The sequence below is a fragment of the Coregonus lavaretus genome (assembly GCF_964263955.1).
Source record: "Coregonus lavaretus genome assembly, chromosome: 25".
Classification (NCBI taxonomy): Eukaryota; Metazoa; Chordata; class Actinopteri; order Salmoniformes; family Salmonidae; genus Coregonus; species Coregonus lavaretus.
Window position 1 is genome coordinate 18199638 of NC_140012.1, and position 23679 is coordinate 18223316.

General features: G+C 43.9%; 1 protein-coding gene across 1 annotated transcript; it reads right to left on the reverse strand.

Annotated features, from left to right (window-relative positions):
• Positions 1-10051: 10051 nt before the first annotated feature.
• On the reverse strand, positions 10052-23222 carry LOC311100416 (guanine nucleotide-binding protein subunit alpha-13-like). The gene is made up of 6 exons (XM_084141329.1): positions 22688-23222; positions 21847-22073; positions 13014-13064; positions 12709-12909; positions 12445-12579; positions 10052-12173 (listed from the first exon to the last, which is right to left on the reverse strand). The coding sequence occupies exons 1-6, from the start codon at positions 22968-22970 to the stop codon at positions 11937-11939; spliced, it is 1134 nt and encodes a 377-aa protein (XP_083997455.1). The 5' UTR covers positions 22971-23222; the 3' UTR covers positions 10052-11936.
• Between the last annotated feature and the right edge of the window lie 457 nt (positions 23223-23679).

Consider the following 23679-nt stretch of genomic DNA (forward strand, 5'->3'; position numbering starts at 1 on the left):
TCTTGTACTGAAGTTGCTTCCAGAGGCAGTTTGGAACTCGGTAGTGAGTGTTGCAACCGAGGACAGACGATTTTTACACGCTTCAGCACCCGCCGGTCCCGTTCTGTGAGCTTGTGTGGCCTACCACTTCGCTGCTGTGCCGTTGTTGCTCCTAGACCTTGGTACTTCACAATAACAGCACTTACAGGGCAGAAATTTGATGAAATGACGGTGTCACGTTGAAAGTCACTGAGCTCTTCAGTAAGGCCATTCTACTGCCAATTTTGTGTATGGAAATTTCATGGCTGTGTGCTCGATTTTATACACCTGTCAGCAAAGGGAGTGGCTGAAATTGCTGAATCCACTAATTTGAAGGGGTGTCCACATACTTTTGTACATATAGTATATATTCAGTGCCCTCCACTAATATTGGCACCCCCGTGAGCAAAATGGGCTGTGAAAAAAACGTGTTTATTGTTTATCCTCTTGGTCTTTCATTCAAAATATCTACAAAAATCTAACCTTTAATTACAAAATAAATTCTTACAATGAAACAAATATTTTTCTAAAATATATGTGTGCCACAATTATTGGCACCCCTTCATTCAATACTTTGTGCAACCTCCCTTTTCCAAGATAACAGCTCTGAGTCTTCTCCTATAATGCATAATGAGGTTGGAGAACACATGGCAAGGGATCTGAGACCATTCCTCCATACAGAATCTCTCCAGATCCTTCAGATTCCGAGGTCCACGCTTGTGGACTCCTCTTCAGCTCATCCCACAGGTTTTCTATGGGGTTTAGGTCAGAGGATTGGGATGGCCATGGCAAAACCTTGATTCTGTGGTCAGTGAACCATTTTTGTGTTGATTTTGGATCATTGTCCTGCTGGAAGATTTAACCACGGCCCAGTTTCAGGTTTTGATTTAATATCTGCTGGTACTTGATGGAGTCCATGATACCGTATATCCTAACAAGTTGCCCAGGGTCTTTGGAAGAAAAACAGCCCCACAACATCAAAGATCCACCACCATACTTCACAGTGGGGATGAGGTACTTTTCTGCATGGCTATTTTTTCTGTCTACGCCAAACCCACCTCTGGTGTTTGTTTCCAAAAAGCTCTATTTTGGTCTCATCTGATCATAGAACCCGGTCCCATTGAAAGGTCCATTAACATTTGGCAAACTGTAGGCGCTTGAGTTTGTTGTTTGATGATGGCAACCCTCCCAAACAACTTGATGTTATGTAGGTGGCGTCTGATCGTAGTTGGAGACTTTCTGACCCCAAGACCCAACTAACGTCTGCAATTCTCAAACTGTGATCCTTGGAGATTTTTTGGCCACTCAAACCATTCTCCTCACTGTGCGTGGGGTCAATATAGACACAGGTCCTCTTCCAGGCCGATTGTTAACAACTCCAATTGCTTTGAACTTCTTAATTATTGTCCTGATAGTGGAAATGGGCATTTTTTGAGCTATTTTCTTATAGCCATTTCCTGATTTGTGCAGCTCAACAACCTTTTGTCGCACATCATTACTGTATTCTCGGGTCTTTCCCATAGTGATGGATGACTATGGGAACTTGGCCTGTGTGTCACCTCATATTTATATCCCAGTGAAACAGGCAGTCATGGCTTACAACGTAAGAGTTCCTAATCACTCAGTTGAAAAATATTAATGGGAATATACTTCAGTTAGATTTTACTCATAAGAATTTCTATGGGTGCCAATAATTGTGGCACACATGTTTTGGATAAAAATAGTTATTTAATTTATTTCACATTGATTTTTTTCAATCATTTTACTTAAATTAAAGGATAGAATTTTGTGAATATTTTGAATGAAAGACCAAGAGGATAAACAGTAAAGACATTTTTTCCCCAGCCTGTTTTGCTCATATTTACCAAGGGTGCCAATATTAGTGGAGGGCACTCTATAAGGTCTAGACTAGAAGAAACTTAAAACTGAAATGAGACTTTTTCGCTCAGCACCTTAGTGTTGCCTCTGTTCACATTCTCCCACCACTCAGAGATGATTCTATGCTGAGAGCTCGTCATAGCTTCAGGTCTTCTAGCCTTTATTTCCAGGTAACACCAGACTACAGCTCTTCACATCTTGTCTCCACCACTAGGGGCTCCATCCCTGAGTGACAGAGGTTTCCCCTTAGTCTGACCCTTACTGCCAGGACTCAGTGGTACTTCCTCCAGTGATCATGCTCTAAAGAGGGAAAATGGACAGTCAGTCAGTAAAGAAAGATTTTCTGAAAAGAGTTTGAATTAACAAACACAAACACATGCACACTTACTGATGTGTGGGTAGCTGCAGGTGTAGCTGAGGATTTTTTATTAATTTTTATTTTTATTTAACCTTTATTTAACCAGGTAAGCCAGTTGAGAACAAGTTCTCATTTACAACTGCGACCTGGGTAAGATAAAGCAAAGCAGTGCGATAAAAACCACAACACAGAGTTACATATGGGGTAAAACAAAACGTACAGTCAAAAACACAATAGAAGATCTATATACAGTGTGTGCAAATGTAGTAGGTTATGGAGGTAAGGCAATAAATAGGCCATAGTGCAAAATAATTACAATTTAGTATTAACACTGGAGTGATAGATGTGCAAAAGATGATGTGCAAATAGAGATACTTGGGTGCAAATTAGCAAAAATAAATAACAATATGGGGATGAGGTAGTTGGGTGGGCTAATTACAGATGGGCTGTGTACAGGTGCAGTGATCGGTAAGCTGCTCTGACAACTGATGCTTAAAGTTAGTGAGGGAGATAAGAGTCTCCAGCTTCAGAGATTTTTGCAGTTCGTTCCAGTCATTGGCAGCAGATAACTGGAAGGAATGGCGGCCAAAGGAGGCGTTGGCTTTGGGGATGACCAGTGAGATATACCTGCTGGAGCGCATACTACGGGTGGGTGTTGTTATGGTGACCAGTGAGCTAAGATAAGGCGGGGATTTGCCTAGCAGTGATTTATAGATGACCTGGAGCCAGTGGGTTTGGCGACGAATATGTAGTGAGGGCCAGCCAACGAGAGCGTACAGGTCACAATGGTGGGTAGTATATGGGGCTTTGGTGACAAAACGGATGGCACTGTGATAGACTACATCCAATTTGCTGAGTAGAGTGTTGGCGGCTATTTTGTAAATGACTTCGCCGAAGTCAAGGATCGGTAGGATAGTCCGTTTTACGAGGGCATGTTTGGCAGCATGAGTGAAGGAGGCTTTGTTGCAAAATAGGAAGCCGTTTCTAGATTTAACTTTGGATTGGAGATGCTTAATGTGAGTCTGGAAGGAGAGTTTACAGTCTAACCAGACACCTAGGTATTTGTAGTTGTCCACATATTCTAAGTCAGACCCGCCGAGAGTAGTGATTCTAGTCGGGCGGGCGGGTGCAAGCAGCGTTCGATTGAAGAGCATGCATTTAGTTTTACTAGCATTTAAGAGCAGTTGGAGGCTACGGAAGGAGTGTTGTATGGCATTGAAGCTCGTTTGGAGGTTTGTTAACACAGTGTCCAATGAAGGGCCAGATGTACACAAAATGGTGTCGTCTGCGTAGAGGCGGATCTGAGAGTCACCAGCAGCAAGAGCGACATCATTGATATACACAGAGAATAGAGTCGGCCCGAGAATTGAACCCTGTGGCACACCCATAGAGACTGCCAGAGGTCCAGACAACAGGCCCTCCGATTTGACACATTGAACTCTATCTGAGAAGTAGTTGGTGAACCAGGCGAGGCAGTCATTTGAGAAACCAAGGCTATTTAGTCTGCCAATAAGAATGCGGTGATTGACAGAGTCGAAAGCCTTGGCCAGGTCGATGAAGAGGGCTGCACAGTACTGTTTTTTATCGATCGCGGTTATAATATAATTTAGGATGCACTATCCTGCTAGCAGTATGGCCACTCCTCCCATTCCACCTTTCCTCACGTCTATATACAGTACCTCCCGTAGTACTACTGCCATCCTAGAGAGAGATAGAAAATGTGAGTTGGAAATGAGAGATATCATGTGATTATCGAAAAGACACTGTGTGAGTGTGTGTGTGTAGGGTGTCCTACCTCTGTGCAGGGCCAATATTCCCTGTCTGGGGTTGCGGGGAGCTCGGCTAGCGATCCAGCCAGGAAGTTCTTTAAGCCTCACCTCCCCTAGAGACAGTGCACCTGCAACACAACATGACAGTTAGTTAGTGATGGCCTCATCATCTATTCTACAGGGAGTAGGGATGTCAATGGTTAACGGAAACACTACCGACCCATTATCCTCTGCTCAGTGCCGTACATCCTGGCGTTGAGTGGCGCTCTCTCCCTCGTCACACTCTGATTGGCTGTTGCTGGCTTCGCCCTCGCAACGATGAGAGGGAGAGAAGGTGAGAGAAAGAAAAGAGGAGGGGCAGAAAGATTGGGAGGGTGAGAGGGAGGAGGAGGGGAGACAGGGAGGGAACCGAGTAGATGCATGAAGCATCAGCCCTACCAGTATTGGGCCAGTAAGAGAGCAGGGTGATGACGTTATCTTGAGTCCTATCCTCTGATAGGGCAGGAGCATCTCAAGCGTTGCATCCATATGGACCACACCCCTCTGGGAGGTCCAAGGGGTATTGAGGGAGGTGGGAGGAGGGAGAGAGGGGCAGGAACAGAGGACAGGGATGGTGAGACAGAGGGAGGGAGCTAAATTAGAAGGCTGGGGTGGGGTGACCCCTATTCGGGCCCAGGTGGGGTAATCCTGAAGAGGTGAGGGAAGGGGCAGAGGAAAGAGAGGTGACTGCTGAAAGGGAGGGGGGAAGGCTGGGTTGTATGTTGCTGTTGAGATCTCTTATCCTCTCGGTTAGTGTTGGCTTTTGCTTGTGACTAGCCCAGTTAGCCTGAGGTCTGAGGGTGGGTGACTGGACTGAGTTAGCTTCGGGCGCTAACATGCCAACAGTTTCACGGCTACAACTGAGGGCAGGGTTTGTGGTTGAGGTTTGAACAAAGTCAACCGTGAGAGTGGTCCCCTGTTGCTTGTCTTGCTGCTTAGACTGTCTTTATTGAGGTCAGAGGTTATGGTTGGGTTATGGTCCAGTGCGGTTGTCTTGCTATACAGACGGTCAGGTTTGAGGTCAGCAGTGCTGGTGGTGTGGTCTTAGATGTGGGGATTGACCACTCCCTGACCACTGCAGCTTCTCTTCTTCCACCTCCTCTCTACTGCTCCCCAACTCCACCTTCTGCCAGAAGGGTCTTGCTTCACACTTTGCCCATGGTAAAGGATCCTTGGATAGTGTGGCAGCAGCTCTGGCTGTCTGAGCGGATAGTTCAACCCCCTCTTGCAGTGAAACCTTAGAAGCAGCTTTGGCTCTAGTGCTGGCTGTGACTGTAGCAGTGGCTGGGACTGCTTTGAGCTTAGCTGTGGTTGAAGTAGCTTTGGGTTTAGTCTTGGCTGTGGCTGTGACTGTAGCAGGGTCTGGGGCTGGGGCTGCGTTGAGCTTGGCTGTGGTTGTAGTAGCTTTGAGTTTCGTGAGGGGCTGGATCTTTAACCAAACTCTCCTTGGAGACAATCAAAGTCTCAAGGAGCTTCTGCTTTTTCATGGTCTTAGTTGATGTTGTTGACGGTGTGGAAGATGATGATGGTGAAGATGGTGATGATCGTGTCTACTTACTCTTCTTAGTAGTTGGCAATGATGAGGAAGATGATGATGAAGTTGTTTTCTTAGTCTTAGTTGTATTTGCCGATGGTGTTGATGAAGGTGGTGAAAATGATGAAGATGATGTCTTCTTACTCTTAGTAGAAGTTCAAGGGGGGGGGGGGTCGGGGAGCTTTGTGTTGTCGTGGTGACTGGAGCCATCTTGCATTTGGGAAGGTGGTTGTTCAGTCTCTTGAAGGTTTTCCCACAGAATGGACAAGCCTCTACTGAGGAAGACATGACTGCAGGAACACAGAGAGAAAACAATATAGATTATGAAAATATACTGAACAAAAATATAAACGCAAAATGCAACAATTTCAACGATTTTACTGAGTTACAGTTCATATAAGGAAATCAGTCAATTGAAATAAGTAAATTAGGCCCTAATCTATGGATTTCACATGACTGGGCAGGGGTGCAGCCATGGGGAGCCAGGCCCAGAATTAGAATGAGCTTTTCTCCACAAAAGGGCTTTATTACAGACAGAAATACTCCTCAGTTTCATCAGCTGTCCGGGTGGCTGGTCTCAGACGATCCCGCAGGTGAAGAAGCTGGATGTGGAGGACCTGGGCTGGCGTAGTTACACGTGGTCTGCGGCGTTGGAGGTGGCTTATGGTAGAGAAATTAACATTCAATTATCTGTCAACAGCTCTGGTAGACATTCCTGCAGTCAGCATGTCAATTGCACGCTCCCTCAAAACTTGAGACATCTAGTATGAAAATGTAAGTCGCTCTGGATAAGAGCATCTGCTAAATTACTAAAATGTAAATGTAAATCTATGGCATTGTTTTATGTGACAGAACTGCACATTTTAGAGTGACCTTTTATTGTCCCAGCATCATTGACCACAGAGTGAGTTTCTTTGATGAGTATTAGACTTCTCGAGTCTGCATAGCCAAAATTGTTCAACCATAACATTCCGATTTTTTTTGTCTACTAAATTATTTTGAAAAACCACTTGGGTAGCACAAGTAAACGCCTGAGTAAATGACCTAGATCATTCCACATCAAAAATATTTTCAGCATAGAAAAATCTTTAGAAATGTCTGACATTACTTTTGCTAAACTGTTATTTCACTAGTTACCAATACAGAAATTGGTGACAGTTGTAATGATAACAACAGATGTATATAATGTATCTAGTAGTCAAGACAGTGGGCGTGGAATTGTAGAAATATACCTTTGCTGCCACCTAGTGGAAACTGCAGCTCCACTAGTGCCTAGTGAGTCTAAATACCACTTGCACAGTTAACACAAATTTTGCTGCCTTAAAAAGAACACGATGTACAGTAGCGGTGCGTGGGTAAAATCACTGGGGAAGGCAAGCCAGGGGAAAAAAAGCCATTTTACAACCTATGTGTTGTGATAATTGTGTTGTTTGCTCTATAACCTGTTAGTTCATATGCCTTGACACCACAGGAGGTTGGTGGCACCTTAATTGGGGAGCACGGGCTGGTGGTAATGGCTGGAGCGGAATTAGTGGAATGGTATCAAACACATGGTTTCCATGGGGTTATGCCATTCTAATTGTTCCGTTACAGCCATTGTTATGAGCCGTCCTCCCCTCAGCAGCCTTGACACTGTTATACAGTGCATTCGGAAAGTATTCAGACCCCTCGACTTTTTCCACATTTTGTTACGTTACAGCCTTATTCTAAAATTGATTACTTTTTTTTTTTTTACTCATCAATCTACACACAATACCCCATAATGACAAAGCGAAAACAGGTTTTTATACATTTTAGCAAATGTATTAAAAATACAAAACGGAAATATCACATTTACATAAGTATTCAGACCATTTGCTATGAGACTCGAAATTTAGCTCAGGTGCATCCTGTTTCCATTGATCATCCTTGAGATGTTGCTACAACTTGATTGGAGTCCACCTGTGGTAAATTTAATTGATTGGACATGATTTGGAAAGGCACACACACCTGTCTATGTCACAGATCTGGGAAAGGTACCAAAACATTTCTGCAGCATTGAAGGTCCCCAAGAACACAGTGGCCTCCAACATTATTAAATGGAAGAAGTTTGGAACCACCAAGACTCTTCCTAGAGCTGGCCACCCGGCCAAACTGAGCAATCGGGGGAGAAGGGCCTTGGTCAGGGAGGTGACCAAGAACCCGATAGTCACTCTGACAGAACTCCAGAGTTCCTCTGTGGAGATGGGAGAACCTTCCAGAACAACAACCATCTCTGCAGCACTCCAACAATCAGGCCTTTATAGTAGAGTGGCCAGACGGAAGCCACTTCTCAGTAAAAGGCACATGACAGCCCGCTTGGAGTTTGCCAAAAGGCACCTAAAGACTCTCAGACCATGAGAAACAAGATTCTCTGGTCTGATGAAACCAAGATTGAACACTTTGTTCTGAATGCCAAGCGTCATGTCTGGAGGAAACCTGGCAACATCCCTACGGTGAAGCATGGTGGTGGCAGCATCATGCTGTGGGGATGTTATTCAGAGGCAGGGACTGGGAGACTAGTTAGGATCGAGGGAAAGATGAACGGAGCAAAGCACAGAGAGATCCTTGATGAAAACCTGCTCCAGAGCGCTCAGGACCTCAGACTGGGGTGAAGGTTCACCTTCCAACAGGACAACGACCCTAAGCACACAGACAAGACAATGCAGGATTGGCTTTGGGACAAGTCTTTGAATGTCCTTGAGTGGCCCAGCCAGAGCCCGGACTTGAACCCGATCGAACATCTCTGGAGAGACCCGAAAATAGCTGTGCAGCTCCCCATCCAACCTGACAGAGCTTGAGAGGATCTGCAGATAAGAATGTGAGAAACTCCCCAAAATTAGGTGTTCCAAGCTTGAAGCGTCATACCCAAGAATACTCGAGGCTGTAATCCCTGCCAAAGGTGCTTCAACAAAGTACTGAGTGGTCTGAATACTTATGTAAATGTGATACTTCAGTTTTTTTGTCATTATTGGGTATTGTGTGTAGATTGATGAGGGGAAAAAACAAACAATTTAATCAATTTTAGAATAAGGCTGTAACGTAACAAAATATGGAAAACGTCAAGTCTGAATACTTTCTGAATGCACTGTATAGGCCTAAGGCCGAGACACAGTGGCAGAATAAATTCAACCAAACCTTTGTTTCATCACAAAACCGGAGAGCAAAACATATTGCATGTAACAAAGTTACATGACCTACAGCGTGGTCAAGCAAGTTAATGTTTCTGCCATTTTCAGACTACGAAATAACTATTGATTTAGAACCACGAGTTAACGCAAGTCCCAAAGAAAACAGGCACTGCATCCAATTTTCCAGCACCATTTCGACATAATCTAATCACCATTCACAGCTGAGCTCACTCAGTTTAGCTCAATGCTGATTGGCTATTATTTTATACTTTTTTTTTTATCAAGGGAGGCCAAACGCTGGCTTCCCTTTCTTTCAATGCTACGGGCAGCAACAATGTCATCCTCTTTTTGACCAGACAGCATAGATTGGCTACACATACAGAGACAGAGGGCCGCTGTACATTCAGCCTCTTGTGAATTGAAGGAAATGTATGAAACACAGAGACGAAAATAAATAAATAAATATATATATATTTGGGGAAGCCTCTTCCCTTGGCCTCCATGAATACATGCCAATGCCTCTGTATTTTCAAGTATCGTGGCAGCATCATGTCATGGGTTTGCTTGTTTGTCAGGAGTTTGTCAGGATCAAAAGAAATATGAAAGGAGAACCCCTTGTTTAAGGTTAGAGGAAAACCTGCCTCAGTCTTCTGAATACCTAATCCTGGGATAGTTGTATTTTTCAGCTGGACAATTACACAAATTGCAATGCCAAAAGACATACCAGAATAGCTTTCCAAGAGGTGTTGAGTGTTCCTGAGGGGTCTAGTCTCAGTCCTGACATAAATCTGCTTAAAAATCATAGAAAAGGTTGGAATATTGCTGTCCATCAGTGACTTACAACCAACAAATTTACTGAGCGTGAGCAATTTTGACAAAAACAATGGATTTGTTGCTCTAAGAATTGTGCAGAGTTGGTAGAATCGTATTTAAAATGATCTACAGCTACAAAGGTGCTTCCACCAAGTATTAACTCTGGGGTGTGAAGACATAAAAAAATTAAGATCTCATCATATCGTATGAATTTTGAAACATTTCTATTTTTTTTTGTTCACATTGGAAATGTGGAGCAGGTTGTGTAGATCATTAGGAAAACAAATCAAATGTAATGACTTTTTAGATTTAATTTTAAGGCAGTCTGATCAGAGGATGGAACTCTTTATACCAGGGTTTCTCAAGTTCAATTTAACTAATCAGGCCTTGGGGAGTTGAAGCATGCACACTGCGGCGGCCTCTGGTCCAGAATTGAGAACCCCTACTTTATAGTCTATGGTGTGAATGAATGACAAGTCACACTTTGTTAAAGAAATGTGCTTTATTGTAACGGTTACAGTGGCATTAAACAACGAAGAACGCTGATTGTTAGAAAAAGAAACAACACGTCCATAGTCTGTTCAATGACAAGGCAAAGTGTGACACAGCGATCAGCGAATAATCATCTGCCCTTTTTTTTAACAACTATTTACACATGAAAGTAACCCAATAATTGTAGATTACAATTAAGGTATCAGGTGTCAGTATGTACAAGGCCAGAGCCAGAGAGAGGCACAGTGGAAAGAAACGCCATCTCCGTAGCAAGAGGGAAACTATGACAATTGATCCTTATACACTTACAGTGAAGGCACAGTGTGATTTAGCAGGAGCGAAACGTTCAAATGCTGATCTGGAGTCAGTCTCTAGCTGTCATTCAGCACTATAAGGTGGCAGATCTTACAGTGTCAGCATACCTATACACGTTAGGACAGTATACACACACACACTATGGTCATCAACAACACAGGTTACAGTTAGACAGGAAAGAAAAATCTGTCATCATTTAAACTAGAATTAAATTGGAGTCAGTCTGTACAACTATAAACATCAAACATTAGATAGCCAGCCTCTCTGACCAACGCAATGCACGTCCCTTTACAAGGCCACCAATGGGAGGGGAGGAGAGGGAGGGAGCGGTACCTTTAACTTGTCGTGGTAACCTGGACCACGTTCCGTGTGGGCAAAACATTATAGAAATTTTCAGATAGAAATTAACATGCATGTATCTACCTGAAGGTTCTGTAATGTTTGCCCCCCAAATGAATGCAGCCCAGGGTCTGAGACACGCCCCTCTGCTCTTCTGGGTCATATTCATTAGGGCACACTGTAGCAAAACGTTTCAAAACATTGTGCAATGAAAAAAGAAAACAAGTGTTTCTTATTGGACAAGTTCAGATAGTACCTCCCCATTTCAGCCTGTTTCTTCCAATTCGTGCCTAGTGAATACGTCCCAGAACAGGTTCTCACAGAAGACATTTAACTAAGAATCGAAAGCTTTAACCTGGAGTATACAATATAGACAATGGGTATTCAAATATTACCCTACAAAGTATGGAGTACTGCTGGTTCTGTTCAACCTGATAATTAATTTCACCTACCTGGTGTCCCAGGTCTAAATCAGACTGATTAGAGGGGAAACATTTAAAAAAATCAGTGGAGGTCCAGATTTGAATTTGAGGGGTCTAGACAATAGACTACAGACACAATAATGACATTTATACAGTGGTCTCCATACAACCCTGAGATAACAATATTAGCTAACCGGCACACATGCCGACTGCAAGTGTGTGTGGTGTTATTTTAACTGTATACACACACATTGGAATGTATGTGATCAATGACATGATTGATTAAATGATAGCTAACGCAAATACCTAAGGCTAGACAGGTAGACAGATAACTCAGTGCAGATTAACACATGCGCGCACACACACAGTGATTAAGGGTTATTAAGACGTTTTATGAAGGTGTTATGGTTTCTCCATCAGTCAGTCACAGGTCTCAGATCAGTGGACAGGAGAGGGGCTATGACAACACGGTAGGCATCAGGGTAGATAAACTGACCCAGGGACAGTGCTTATTATCCAGCATTCAATCATGTCCCTTGCCAAACTGACCTCAGAGCAGTCTATAGACCACCCACTCACCACAGGGCAGTAAAAACCAAATAAAACCATCTAAACAACAAAAGTGGAACGTCAAGGTCCTCCCAAGGCACGGGTGTCCTCAATCAGGTCCTCTTAAAGGCTGGTTTATTGCAGGTCCTCTTAAAGGTGAGAGAGGTCCTCAATCAGGTCCTCTTTTAGGCGAGAGAATAAGTCCTCTCTTGGGTCCTCTTGGAGGCTGGTTTTGCTCAGGTCCTCTCTAGAGGTCATAGTTCACTGGAGCATCAGCTGTTTGAGGTTGTCGTGGAGGATGGTATCCTTGACATCTCGGAACACCAGGCGGATATTCTCCGTGCTGATGGCTGTGGTGAAGTGGTGGTAAAGGGGCTTCTGTGTCGAGTCTCTTCTCTTTCCTCGGAAACAGTCCACTAGGAACTTCTGGACGTCCGGCAGGCTGTGGTCCGGCCCGGTGTACTCTGGGAAGTATTTACTTAGCGAAACATTCGAGACCTGCCGGGAACAGGGATCAGACCAACATAACATGGAACGTCAGTGTAATCAGAAGGTTGGTTTGGCCTCAATTACAATACTTGACATCAATATATTTATATCTGAAAAGCTAATAGAGCTTATTTTCTTCAGTGTGGACCCTGCTCGCATGAGTCCTATCTACTCACAGCATCTCTAAGCACTGTCTTAGGTAAATGAAAACACAGCATAGAATATTCCTAATGACTGTGTTTGATGTGTTTGTGATTATGGGGAATGTGACTGTACAGACCTTCTCCTCCAGCAGGTCAGTCTTGTTGAGGAAGAGGATGATGGAGACTGAGAGGAAGACTCGGTTGTTGACGATCGTCTCAAAGATGTTCAACGACTCTCTCAGACGGTTGGTCAATCTGTCCTCCATCAAGACCTAGAACACACGGGTTAAAAAATGTAATAAATACAAATAAATGAGGTAGTGTGTGTGAGAGAGAGAGAGAAACAGAGGGCGTGTGTGGTAAGCTTATTCAATGTGCGTGAGTGTCCACTGTGTGTGTACCTGGTCATACTCTGAAGAAGACACTAGGAACAGTATGGAGGTGACTGAGTCAAAACACTCGAACCACCGCCGTCTTTCCGAGCGCTGTCCTCCCACGTCAACCATCTTGAAGGGAACACTCTTGATCTCAAAGTCATACTCATGAATACCCTTAGTGGGCTTACGGGCTAGCAGGACGTCCTGCTGGGAAGGGATGTAGCTCTGGAGGAGAGAGAGGGATGAGTAGAAGACAGGAGAGGGGGATGGGGGTGTTAAGGAGGTAGAGTGATTTATGGAGGGAAAGAGGGTGAGGGAGAGAAACTTACCGGCTCCCCCAGCTTCTCCACATTGTCCAAGAAATACTTCACCGACTCACCCTGAGAGAGAGGAGAAATTTGTTTTAGCTTCATTGCCAATCCTACTAATACTCAGATGATGTACACACATCAGCCTAAAACTGCTGCATGTGAGTGTGTGTGTACTGCAGGGGTAGGGCAACTAGATTCAGCCGCGGGCCGATTTTTGTCGGAGCGAATGGTCGGGGGCCGGAACCCAATTATAATCATTCGAAACACCACATTGACCACAAATAAGTCCAAAAATATATTATGTTTGAAAATAACAATAATTTCATACATTGAGTATGTTTACATGCACACTAATAATTCGATATTAAAACGGATTAGCGAGCCTCCCTCTTTAGCGCAAGTGAAGTGTGTTCGGAACAACTGAATGTATGTGCCTTAGAAGTAGTTTTCACATACTAACTTTACACAGTGCATTTGGAAAGTATTCAAACCACTTCACTTTTTCCACATTTTGTTATGTTACAGCTTTTTTTCCCAAAAATGGATTAAATAGTTTCCCCCCCTCATCAATCTACTTACAATACCCCATACTGACAAAGCAAAAACAGTTTTTTTGAAAAAATGTATGGAAATATCACATTTACATAAGTATTCAGACCATTTACTCAGTACTTTGTTGAAGCACCTTTGGCAGCGATTACAGCCTCGAGTCTTCTTGGGTATGACGTTACAAGCTTGGCACACCTGTATTTGGGGAGTTTCTCCCATTCTTCTCTGCAGATCCTCTCAAGCTCTGTCAGGTTGGATGGGGAGCGTCACTGCATAGCTATTTTCAGGTCTCTCCAGAGATGTTTGATCGGGTTCAAGTCCAGGCTCTGGCTGGGCCACTCAAGGATATTCAGGGACTTGTCCCGAAGCCACTCCTGCGTTGTCTTGGCTGTGTGTTTAGGGTCATTGTAATGTTGGAAGGTGAATCTTCACCCCAGTCTGAGGTCCTGAGCAGGTTTTCATCAAGGATCTCTGTACTTTGCTCCGTTCATCTTTCCCTTGATCCTGACTAGTCTTCCAGTCCCTGCCGCTGAAAAAATTCCCACAGCATGATGCTGCTCCCACCATGCTTCACTGTAGGGATGATGCCAGGTTTCCTCCAGACGTGACACTTGGCATTCAGGCCAAAGAGTTCAATCTTGGTTTCATCAGACCAGAGAATCTGGTTTCTCATGGTCAGAGTCCTTTAGGTGCCTTTTGGCAAACTCCAAGCGGGCTGTCATGTGGCTTCCGTTGGCTTCCGTCTGGCCACTCTACCATAAAGGCCTGATTGGTGGAGTGTTGCAGAGATGGTTGTCCATCTGGAAGGTTCTCCCATCTCCACAGAGGAACTCTGGAGCTCTGTCAGAGTGACCATCGGGTTCTTGGTCACCTCCCTGACCAAGGCCCTTCTCCCCCGATTGCTCAGTTTGGCCGGGCGGCCAGCTCTTGGTGGTTCCAAACTTCTTCCATTTAAGAATGATGGAGGCCACTGTGTTCTTGAGGACCTTCAATGCTGCAGACATTGTTTGGTGCCCTTCCCCAGATCTGTGCCGACAAAATCCTGTCTTGGAGATCTACGGACAATTCCTTTGACCTCATGGCTTGGTTTTGGCTCTGACATGCACTGTCAACTGTTTGACCTTATATCTACTACCAGTCAAAAGTAAAGGGGTCTGAACACTTTCCGAATGCACTGTATGTACAAACTCAGAATCAAATATGCTTCCCAAAAAGAACATGTTCGCTGTGGTAGAATGTTTATTTTGATTGGCGGATTTCTGCATGAGTGCCATCAGGTGGCCTGATTTCAGATGTTTCCATGTAAACATAATTATTATGGAAATCGTTCTTCTTGCAAAACATGTAAACGTTTTAATCAAACTATTATATTAATCTGACTTTCCACAATAATTGCATTATTGTGTGCATGTAACCGCAATCATTGAGACACGATCACATAAGTCTATTTTTTATTCATTTGTGGGAATACTTGGGAATAGATTTGTAGCTGAATTCCTGGTGATTTTACAGTCTTTAAAAAAAACTGTAGTGCATCCATGTGAAGTGAGCATTTGTGTAATTTGTAAGTGGCTCTAGATAAGAGCGTCTGCTAAATGATGTAAATGTGTGCCTGTATGTGTGTGTGATGTGTAACGGAGTGTGTGTGTGTGTGTTTTCCACCCTGTCCTCCTGGTGTTGTTTCTCAGTGAGTGGGGCGTGCCCAGACACGAGCTTGCACAGCCAAGACTGGCTCACATTCCAGTCTGAGTGTGTGTGTGTGTGTGTGTGTTAGAGCCTGTACTCACGCTACCCATGAAAGCTACAGAAGTGTAAAAACAAAAACAATGATCTATTCTTGTGTCTTTGTGATGATTAGATCACAACAGTGTGTGTGTGTGTGTTTGTTTTACTGTACACATCCTATACTACAAGACCATGGTGCTTGCCTACGGAGCTGTGAGGGGAACGGCACCTCCTTACCTTCAGGCTCTGATCAGACACTACACCCAAACGAGGGCACTACATTCATCCACCTCTGGTCTGCTAGCTCCCCTACCTCTATGGAAGCACAGTTCCCGCTCAGCCCAGTCAAAGCTATTCGCTGCTCTGGCACCCCAATGGTGGAACAAACTCCCCCACGACAGCAGAGTCACTGACCACCTTCCGGAGACACTTGAAACCCTACCTCTTTAAGGAATACCTGGAATAGTATAAAGTAATCCTTCTTCCCCCACCCCCCATAAAATAAAATAAATGGACACTGGATAAGAGCGTCTGCTAAATGATGTAAATGTATGACACTAAACGGCTTTTATCTCTACAACTCACCTGGCCTGAAAAGCCTGTGTCTTTGTGTGTGTGTGTGGTAGGCTAAGATTACAGAGGGATGGGGTGGGTATGTAGAGTTGAACAGATCAGAGCTCAAGTGTCTGTCCATACAGGCAGAATACACACAGAGACCAGGATATCATTTGAAAGATGGCCTCAGCTACAGGCAACCAACCCAAAAGTGAAACCAAGGCATACGATTTGATATTTTCTGTAACAGATCCTGCCTCCCTTCATACTGTAAACATAGATATACACACACACACACACCATGATTTCCGTAGGAAAATGTGGCGCCGGACATTTGACCAGCAGCATTTTAATTTAACAGACATTTGAGAAATTTACCGGACTCATATGCATTGGGTGCGTAACCTGATTAGGGTGTCCACCCAGGGTTCTCAGAATGACAGAAATCACATTTAGATTATGGCTAGGCCTATTCATCTTAACAGAACATGCAAGTCGAGGATGCAACAGCGTGTGTCCTTCATACCGAATTCCGATGCTAGAATAACTGCCACATTTACTTTTCCTCTGCCAACAAGACGAGTAACGAACAATAAAATCACTAGCCACTATGTCAATCTATTATTCCCCATAGTAGAAAAGTGTACCTATTCTATTGGTCAGCTTGTCGTTCTGTGAGAGAATGAAATAGCCTGTTCCAAACAGACTGGGACAGTTGTGGGACGATAGATCCATAATTCATCCAACCAGTAGGCCTAGGCTACATAAAAGAAATGAGGCTGATGCAACAGTCCAGAGAGTTTTGCTTAAAACGTTGATAAACTATTATTTCTTCACATTCTAAGCGCAGCAACGCACACAAGGCAGTAGGCGGCGCACACAAGGCAGTAGGCGGCGCACACAAGGCAGTAGGCGGCGCACACAAGGCAGTAGGCGGCGCACACAAGGCAGTAGGCGGCGCACACAAGGCGGGAAAACACTTGTCAAAAGCGCATTGTACATGCCAGCGGTTTCATGTGACAGAGATGAAAATCAGTTAGAAATTTAGAAAGAGGGGAGATCTAAGGATGCTAAAACAAGCATGGGTTGCTAATATGACTAGGATTGCGCATTTGGCTACTTGACAATGAAAGAAAGTTGATTTGAAAACCAATAGACCATGACAGAAATATGCTACTGTTTCAATGGCATTTGGAAGTCTTTATAAATTAATTGCCTCCACGTATCGATGGTCGGGTTTTACTTTGAAGCAAGGTAAGACATGCCTCATAATATGAAGTAAAACATTCAGGCTTCAAACAATTAAGTATACTGTATGTTTTCAAAATGCATACTGCCTCCAGCTCATTGCAAAGTGGCGTGTGATTCGCTGAAGCCTGCCCACCATTGCCTATTTCCACTTGAATGGCGAATGGGAAGAACGCTTTAATTACTAGTTGAGAAAATAAAATAAATTGCGCTTTTAAAATCGGGGCTATCAAAACTGTTAACACACGATTGCATTTATAGTTGTTACACAATGATTGGGCTTATAAAATCATGTTTCACTCCAGCAGCAACGAATGAGATAATGAGAAGCTTTAGCAGCAGCAGCTCTCACGCTGTCCTGACAGATTTACGCTCATAGCCTCTGTATGCTCTGCACTACAAAAATTAACCTATAGACCGACAAGCATGACCGGTCAAATGTATTTCCATCGACTGGTATTTCCATCAATGAATAGGTTCAAAAGCATTATTTAGCTAATGTTTTTTGTTTTTTTGGGACAATTGGCTGGCGCCAGTTTTATTTATCAGCTTTTCATGTATTTTTATAAAAATCTGCCAAAATCCGGCTATTACCGGCTAATGTAAACCCTGACACACACCCACACACAAAGAGTTATAAACACAAATTGTTACATCTCAGACTGACTTCCCGGCCGTCGTTGCCCCCTTGTGTGCTCGTAATGCCCCCTAAAGAAATCCATGCCTTGCGGCCAAAGTGGCCGTTGTGCCCTTGGGCTGAAAATTATAATTATAAATTCCCTGCTCCGAAGCACCTCTCACTCACATGGCTCTCTCAGATATCTCAATTCTTATTAGCCAACGCCCGTCATGTAAATCGGGTCCAGCTCCGAAGTAGGCTACTAGTGAAGACAGACACATCAGGGATGAAACAGCGCGAGTCCTTATCTAATTCCGAGGTGCATATTGAAGAACTGTCCACATTTACTTTTCTTCAGCCAACAAGATGAGTAACAGCAAAAGCATTAGCCTACGTCAATCTACTATCCCCATAGTACAAAAGTTGACCTATTCTATTGGTCAACTTGTCGTTCTGTGCGAGAAAGAAATATTCCAAAAACAGACTTTGGGACAGTTGTGGGACAATAGATCCCAAATCTTCACATTATGAGCGCAGCAATGCGCAAACGGCAGTAGGCTATAAGCACAAATGTTCCAAAATGCAATTAGCGGGAAAACACGATTCTCCAATCTCTAAAGCGCACCACAAATGTGAGCGGTTTCATATGACAGAGATGAAAATTTACTTTTGAAAAATCAAAAATGCAACAACTAGCAAAGGTTTTTAATATGACTAGGTTTGTGTCTTTGGCTGCTGGACAACAAAAGAAAATGAGAGAAATACTGGTTTCAATTACATATGAGGAAGTGTTTATAAAATAATCCCCTTAACACTCCTATGGTCGGAACACAGTAAGACATGCCTCATTGTCATAAATAAAAATGTATACCAGGACCCAAAACATTTATAGATGTACCATATAGATTGCAAAATAGTTGGGAAGAGATTTTTGATGTACCGATTCCATGGCACATGGTTTATGAACTGATACACAAAACGACACCGTATTCGAAATTTATGTTTTTCAATTTAAAATTATTATACAAAATTATTTTTGGTCTCAGGTTCAGGAATGGCTGAATAATTTACTGGAGCTAACTCTGCAAATAGCACTGCTGGGTAATTTAAAAAGTTATAGTCAATCGATCAATAATATAATAATACTCTTAGCAAAAATGTTTATCTTTAATTTACAATCTGTAGAAACTACACTGCTCAAAAAAATAAAGGGAACACTAAAATAACACATCCTAGATCTGAATGAATGAAATAATCGTATTACTTTTTTCTTTACATAGTTGAATGTGCTGACAACAAATCACACAAAAATGATCAATGGAAATCAAATGTATCAACCCATGGAGGTCTGGATTTGGAGTCACCCTCAAAATTAAAGTGGAAAACCACACTACAGGCTGTTCCAACTTTGATGTAATGTCCTTAAAACAAGTCAAAATTAGGCTCAGTAGTGTGTGTGGCCTCCACATGCCTGTATGACCTCCCTACAACGCCTGGGCATGCTCCTGATGAGGTGGCGGATGGTCTCCTGAGGGATCTCCTCCCAGACCTGGACTAAAGCATCCGCCAACTCCTGGACAGTCTGTGGTGCAACGTGGCGTTGGTGGATGGAGCGAGACATGATGTCCCAGATGTGCTCAATTGGATTCAGGTCTGGGGAACGGGCGGGCCAGTCCATAGCATCAATGCCTTCCTCTTGCAGGAACTGCTGACACACTCCAGCCACATGAGGTCTAGCATTGTCTTGCATTAGGAGGAACCCAGGGCCAACCGCACCAGCATATGGTCTCACAAGGGGTCTGAGGATCTCATCTCGGTACCTAATGGCAATCAGGCTACCTCTGGCGAGCACATGGAGGGCTGTGCGGCCCCCCAAAGAAATGCCACCCCACACCATGACTGACCCACCGCCAAACCGGTCATGCTGGAGGATGTTGCAGGCAGCAGAACGTTCTCCACGGCGTCTCCAGACTCTGTCACATGTGCTCAGTGTGAACCTGCTTTCATCTGTGAAGAGCACAGGGCGCCAGTGGCGAATTTGCCAATCTTGGTGTTCTCTGGCAAATGCCAAACGTCCTGCACGGTGTTGGGCTGTAAGCACAACCCCCACCTGTGGACGTCGGGCCCTCATACCACCCTCATGGAGTCTGTTTCTGACCGTTGGAGCAGACACATGCACATTTGTGGCCTGCTGGAGGTCATTTTGCAGGGCTCTGGTAGTGCTCCTTCTGCTCCTCCTTGCACAAAGGCGGAGGTAGCAGTCCTGCTGCTGGGTTGTTGCCCTCCTACGGCCTCCTCCACGTCTCCTGATGTACTGGCCTGTCTCCTGGTAGCGCCTCCATGCTCTGGACACTACGCTGACAGACACAGCAAACCTTCTTGCCACAGCTCGCATTGATGATTTTTTTGTTGTTATTCTGTCTCTCACTGTTCAAATAAACCTACCATTAAAATGATAGACTGATCATGTCTTTGTCAGTGGGCAAACGTACAAAATCAGCAGGGGATCAAATACTTTTCCCTCACTGTACCACCCCTACCTTGTCAAAACACAACTGATTAGCTCAAACGCATTGTGGAAAGAAATTCCACAAATTAACTTTTAACAAGGCACACCTGTTAATTGAAATGCATTCCAGGTGACTACCTCATGAAGCTGGTTGAGAGAATGCCAATAGTGTGCAAAGCTGTCATCAAGGCAAAGGGTGGCTACTTTGAAGAAGATCAAATATTAAATATATTTTGATTTATTTAACACTTTTTTGGTTACTACATGATTTCATATGTGTTATTTCATAGCTTTGATGTCTTCACTACTATTCTAAAATGTAGAAAATAGTAAAAATAAAGAAAAACCCTTGAATGAGTAGGTGTGTCCAAACTTTTGACTGGTACTGTATATGTAATTATAAGTCTAATTAAAGTTTGGCTACATTTTCTGCCGCCTCCCTCCTGTCAGCATTTGTCTGGACATGACAGAATGTAGCCAATATGCATAGGCTATTACCTACACTTTGACATGTAGGCTAATTATTTATGTACATTTACTTATGTTTTTCTTAACAGAATAGCTAGTGTTTTTTGGTTTTGAAATCAATTTAAATAGGCTATTTGGTTAATGGCCTTGGTGCCCTAGCAGACGGCCTTGGTGCCCTGGCAGATTGGTCACCTCTTGAAGGCCAAATGGCCTTGCCCCTGAAATCGCAAAATTTCAGGCGTGAGACTGACTCTCTCGCATAGTTATATATCTCCTTGCCATCCTGTAAATCTGGTTATGTCACTGCTGCATTGCTGCTATGTCAGCATTCCAGCACATATCACACTCGATCTCACCAACAAACATCTCACCAAAACTCGAGTATTTCTCCTTCTATAGCTTGTTCTCCATCTTTTTAAATGGTGTGCCAACATGTGCTATTTGGGTTGCTAATTGGATTTGTTCCGACATTTCTTGATTTCCTTCTTGGATTATGTGTGCATTGTTTTGTATTGCTAGGTATTACTGCACTGTTGGATCTAGAAACACAAGCATTTCACCTTACCTGCGATAACTTCTGCAAATCTGTGTACGCAACCAATAAACTTTGATTTAATGTTTTCAGCACTTATTTCCATGACTCCAACTCATTTTCTCATGGCTCGCTCTTGTTCCTCTGCAGCAGACCTATAGTGAGCAATATGTTTGGAACATCGAATCGCAATACATATAGAATCATGATAAAACCGTAATACATATCGTAGCAGCACCTAAGTATCTTCATCATATTGTATTGTGAAGTCCCTGGTAATTCCCAGCCCTAGTGTGTGTGTGTTTGTGTTTGGAAAGCCCAGGTGTCAAGAGAGGAGAGCTGAGCTCTGCACAGGAAACAGACTGAATTCCCAGCCCTAGTGTGTGTGTGTTTGTGTTTGGAAAGCCCAGGTGTCAAGAGAGGAGAGCTGAGCTCTGCACAGGAAACAGACTGACGCACGTGCTTGAACACACACACACCAACCTCACAAACATGCAGAGAGAGACATTGAGAGACAAGGGAGGAAGGAGTAGCAACTCTCTGGTCTTGACTCAGTTTCACTTTCACTTCAGATCAGCTCGGCCAGTCTGCAGAGGCCTGGTGAGTCTGTGTGTGTATCTGTGCATGCATGTGTGTGTGTACTGACCAGCTGGAACTCCCTGCGTCTGTCATAGGCGTGTTGTATGGCGCTGTCGGCCCACAGGGCCTGGATGGAGGGCAGGTACTTGAGGAACACGCTCGTCTCCACCTGGCCGTGCACCATCATTGAAGACCGTGTGTCGAATGACATCACATTGTCTCCGTGCACCTGGTTGTCAGAGGAACCCCAGGGGATATGAAGCTTCTCCCGTGCATCCACCAACACACGAACACCTGAAGGGGAGAGATAGGGTTTAGAGTTAACAACAACAAACACACACTGATGGGGGTCTGTGGCCCACAACCCCATCTGACAAGTATCAGAAGGTAACAAGGCTGATTTCAAACAAGTCTGAATGTTGGAGGATATAAACAACAGTTAGATAGTTTGGTCACTCTGGAGGCATGTTACACCACTGTTCAAACGAAACGGACACTGAAAAAAACCTAAACGAATAACGTTAGAAGAGTTGACAGCAGGAAGTCATATTTTCTAAAGAGGGGTCCTAATGCCTTTTTTGCAGTGTGTATCTGATTTAGTTAGTTAGTTATAACATAAAATTGCAATTTTACATTAGAAACAGAGATACTCCCACACCAGCCAATAGTCATCAACACGGGCGTTACTCCACTAAACGGGGAATGTGTATTTCTTAAGCTAAACCCCTAGTAGCAAGCTAATCTGTTGCTAACTTCGGCTAGCAGCTCAACTTATAAACAGAATGGAAACTCTGCCAAAAAGTTTTCACCGCTCAAGTTACAGTAGGGCCCGAAAGACGAACGTTAAGAATGTTAATGTAACGTTAACTTTTTTTAGATATAGTCCCGTAGACTTTCTCCCTAGTTACCTTTGATAACATTGCTGTAAATTGTTGCCCGGAACTCTTCTCGAGCTTGCTGGTCGAAGTCCTGCCCGTGGATGATCCTCATCTGTTTGAGGAAAGTGGACTTGCCGCTCTCGCCCGCGCCCAGTAGAAGTATCTTTACTAGCCGTTTCACGTAGGTTTTGTCCCGGGAAATACTTTTGTCAATCTCCTTAGATTTCCTCAGCTGTTCCACTTCGTTGCTGGTAAGCAGGCAAGCGGGGAAGAAGTGGTTTAGCACGGATCGGGTCGGCAGGAAGTCCGCCATGTTTCAACCAGCTTCATCGATACACGGGAGAGAGTTTGCGCGTTCATGTGAGGAGCGCGGAAACGCAACTGTCTATACACCATAGAAATATAATGATTATATTTCGATGTAAGTACACACTGGCAGCCAGATTCTGATCTTTTACCCAATTATTGTAGAAAGAGCTGATCTGATTGGTCAAAAGACCAATACGTGGAAAAATATCAGGAGTGTATTCATTAAGCAGATTCTGTTGTAAAACGTTTCCTTAACGGAAGCAAACGGAACGAAACGGGGAGGGACCTACTTCAATTTGATGCAACTGTTTGGACTAATGATTACACCCCTGAATTGGGCTACCTGTGTTAATGCAGCCACTGTCGCCAGGCAACTCGTTCACACACACACACACACACACACACACACACACACACACACACACACACACACACACACACACACACACACACACACACACACACACACACACACACACACACACACACAAACACACACACATACACACATACACACATTGTACACACACACACACGCCCCCACACACATTGTACACACACACAAACATACTACACAAACATTCTACCTCAACATAGTGTGAAATACACATATAAACAATAGCCTAAATTATCCAGAGCGACTTGTAAGCGCATACACTTTTCTTTCTGGTCCACCATGGGAATCGAATCCACAATCCTGGCGTTGCAAGCGC

Bases quoted from the DNA above. Each gene is read 5' to 3' on its own strand.
- LOC311100416 (XM_084141329.1), bottom strand. From the start codon at position 22,970: ATGGCGGACTTCCTGCCGACCCGATCCGTGCTAAACCACTTCTTCCCC. The intron at 13,065-21,846 runs GTCAGTACACAC...CCTCTCTCTCAG, and splicing joins GACGCAGGGAGTTCCAGCTG to GGTGAGTCGGTGAAGTATTT. The intron at 12,580-12,708 runs GTACACACACAG...CGTGTGTTCTAG, and splicing joins CTTCTTCAGAGTATGACCAG to GTCTTGATGGAGGACAGATT.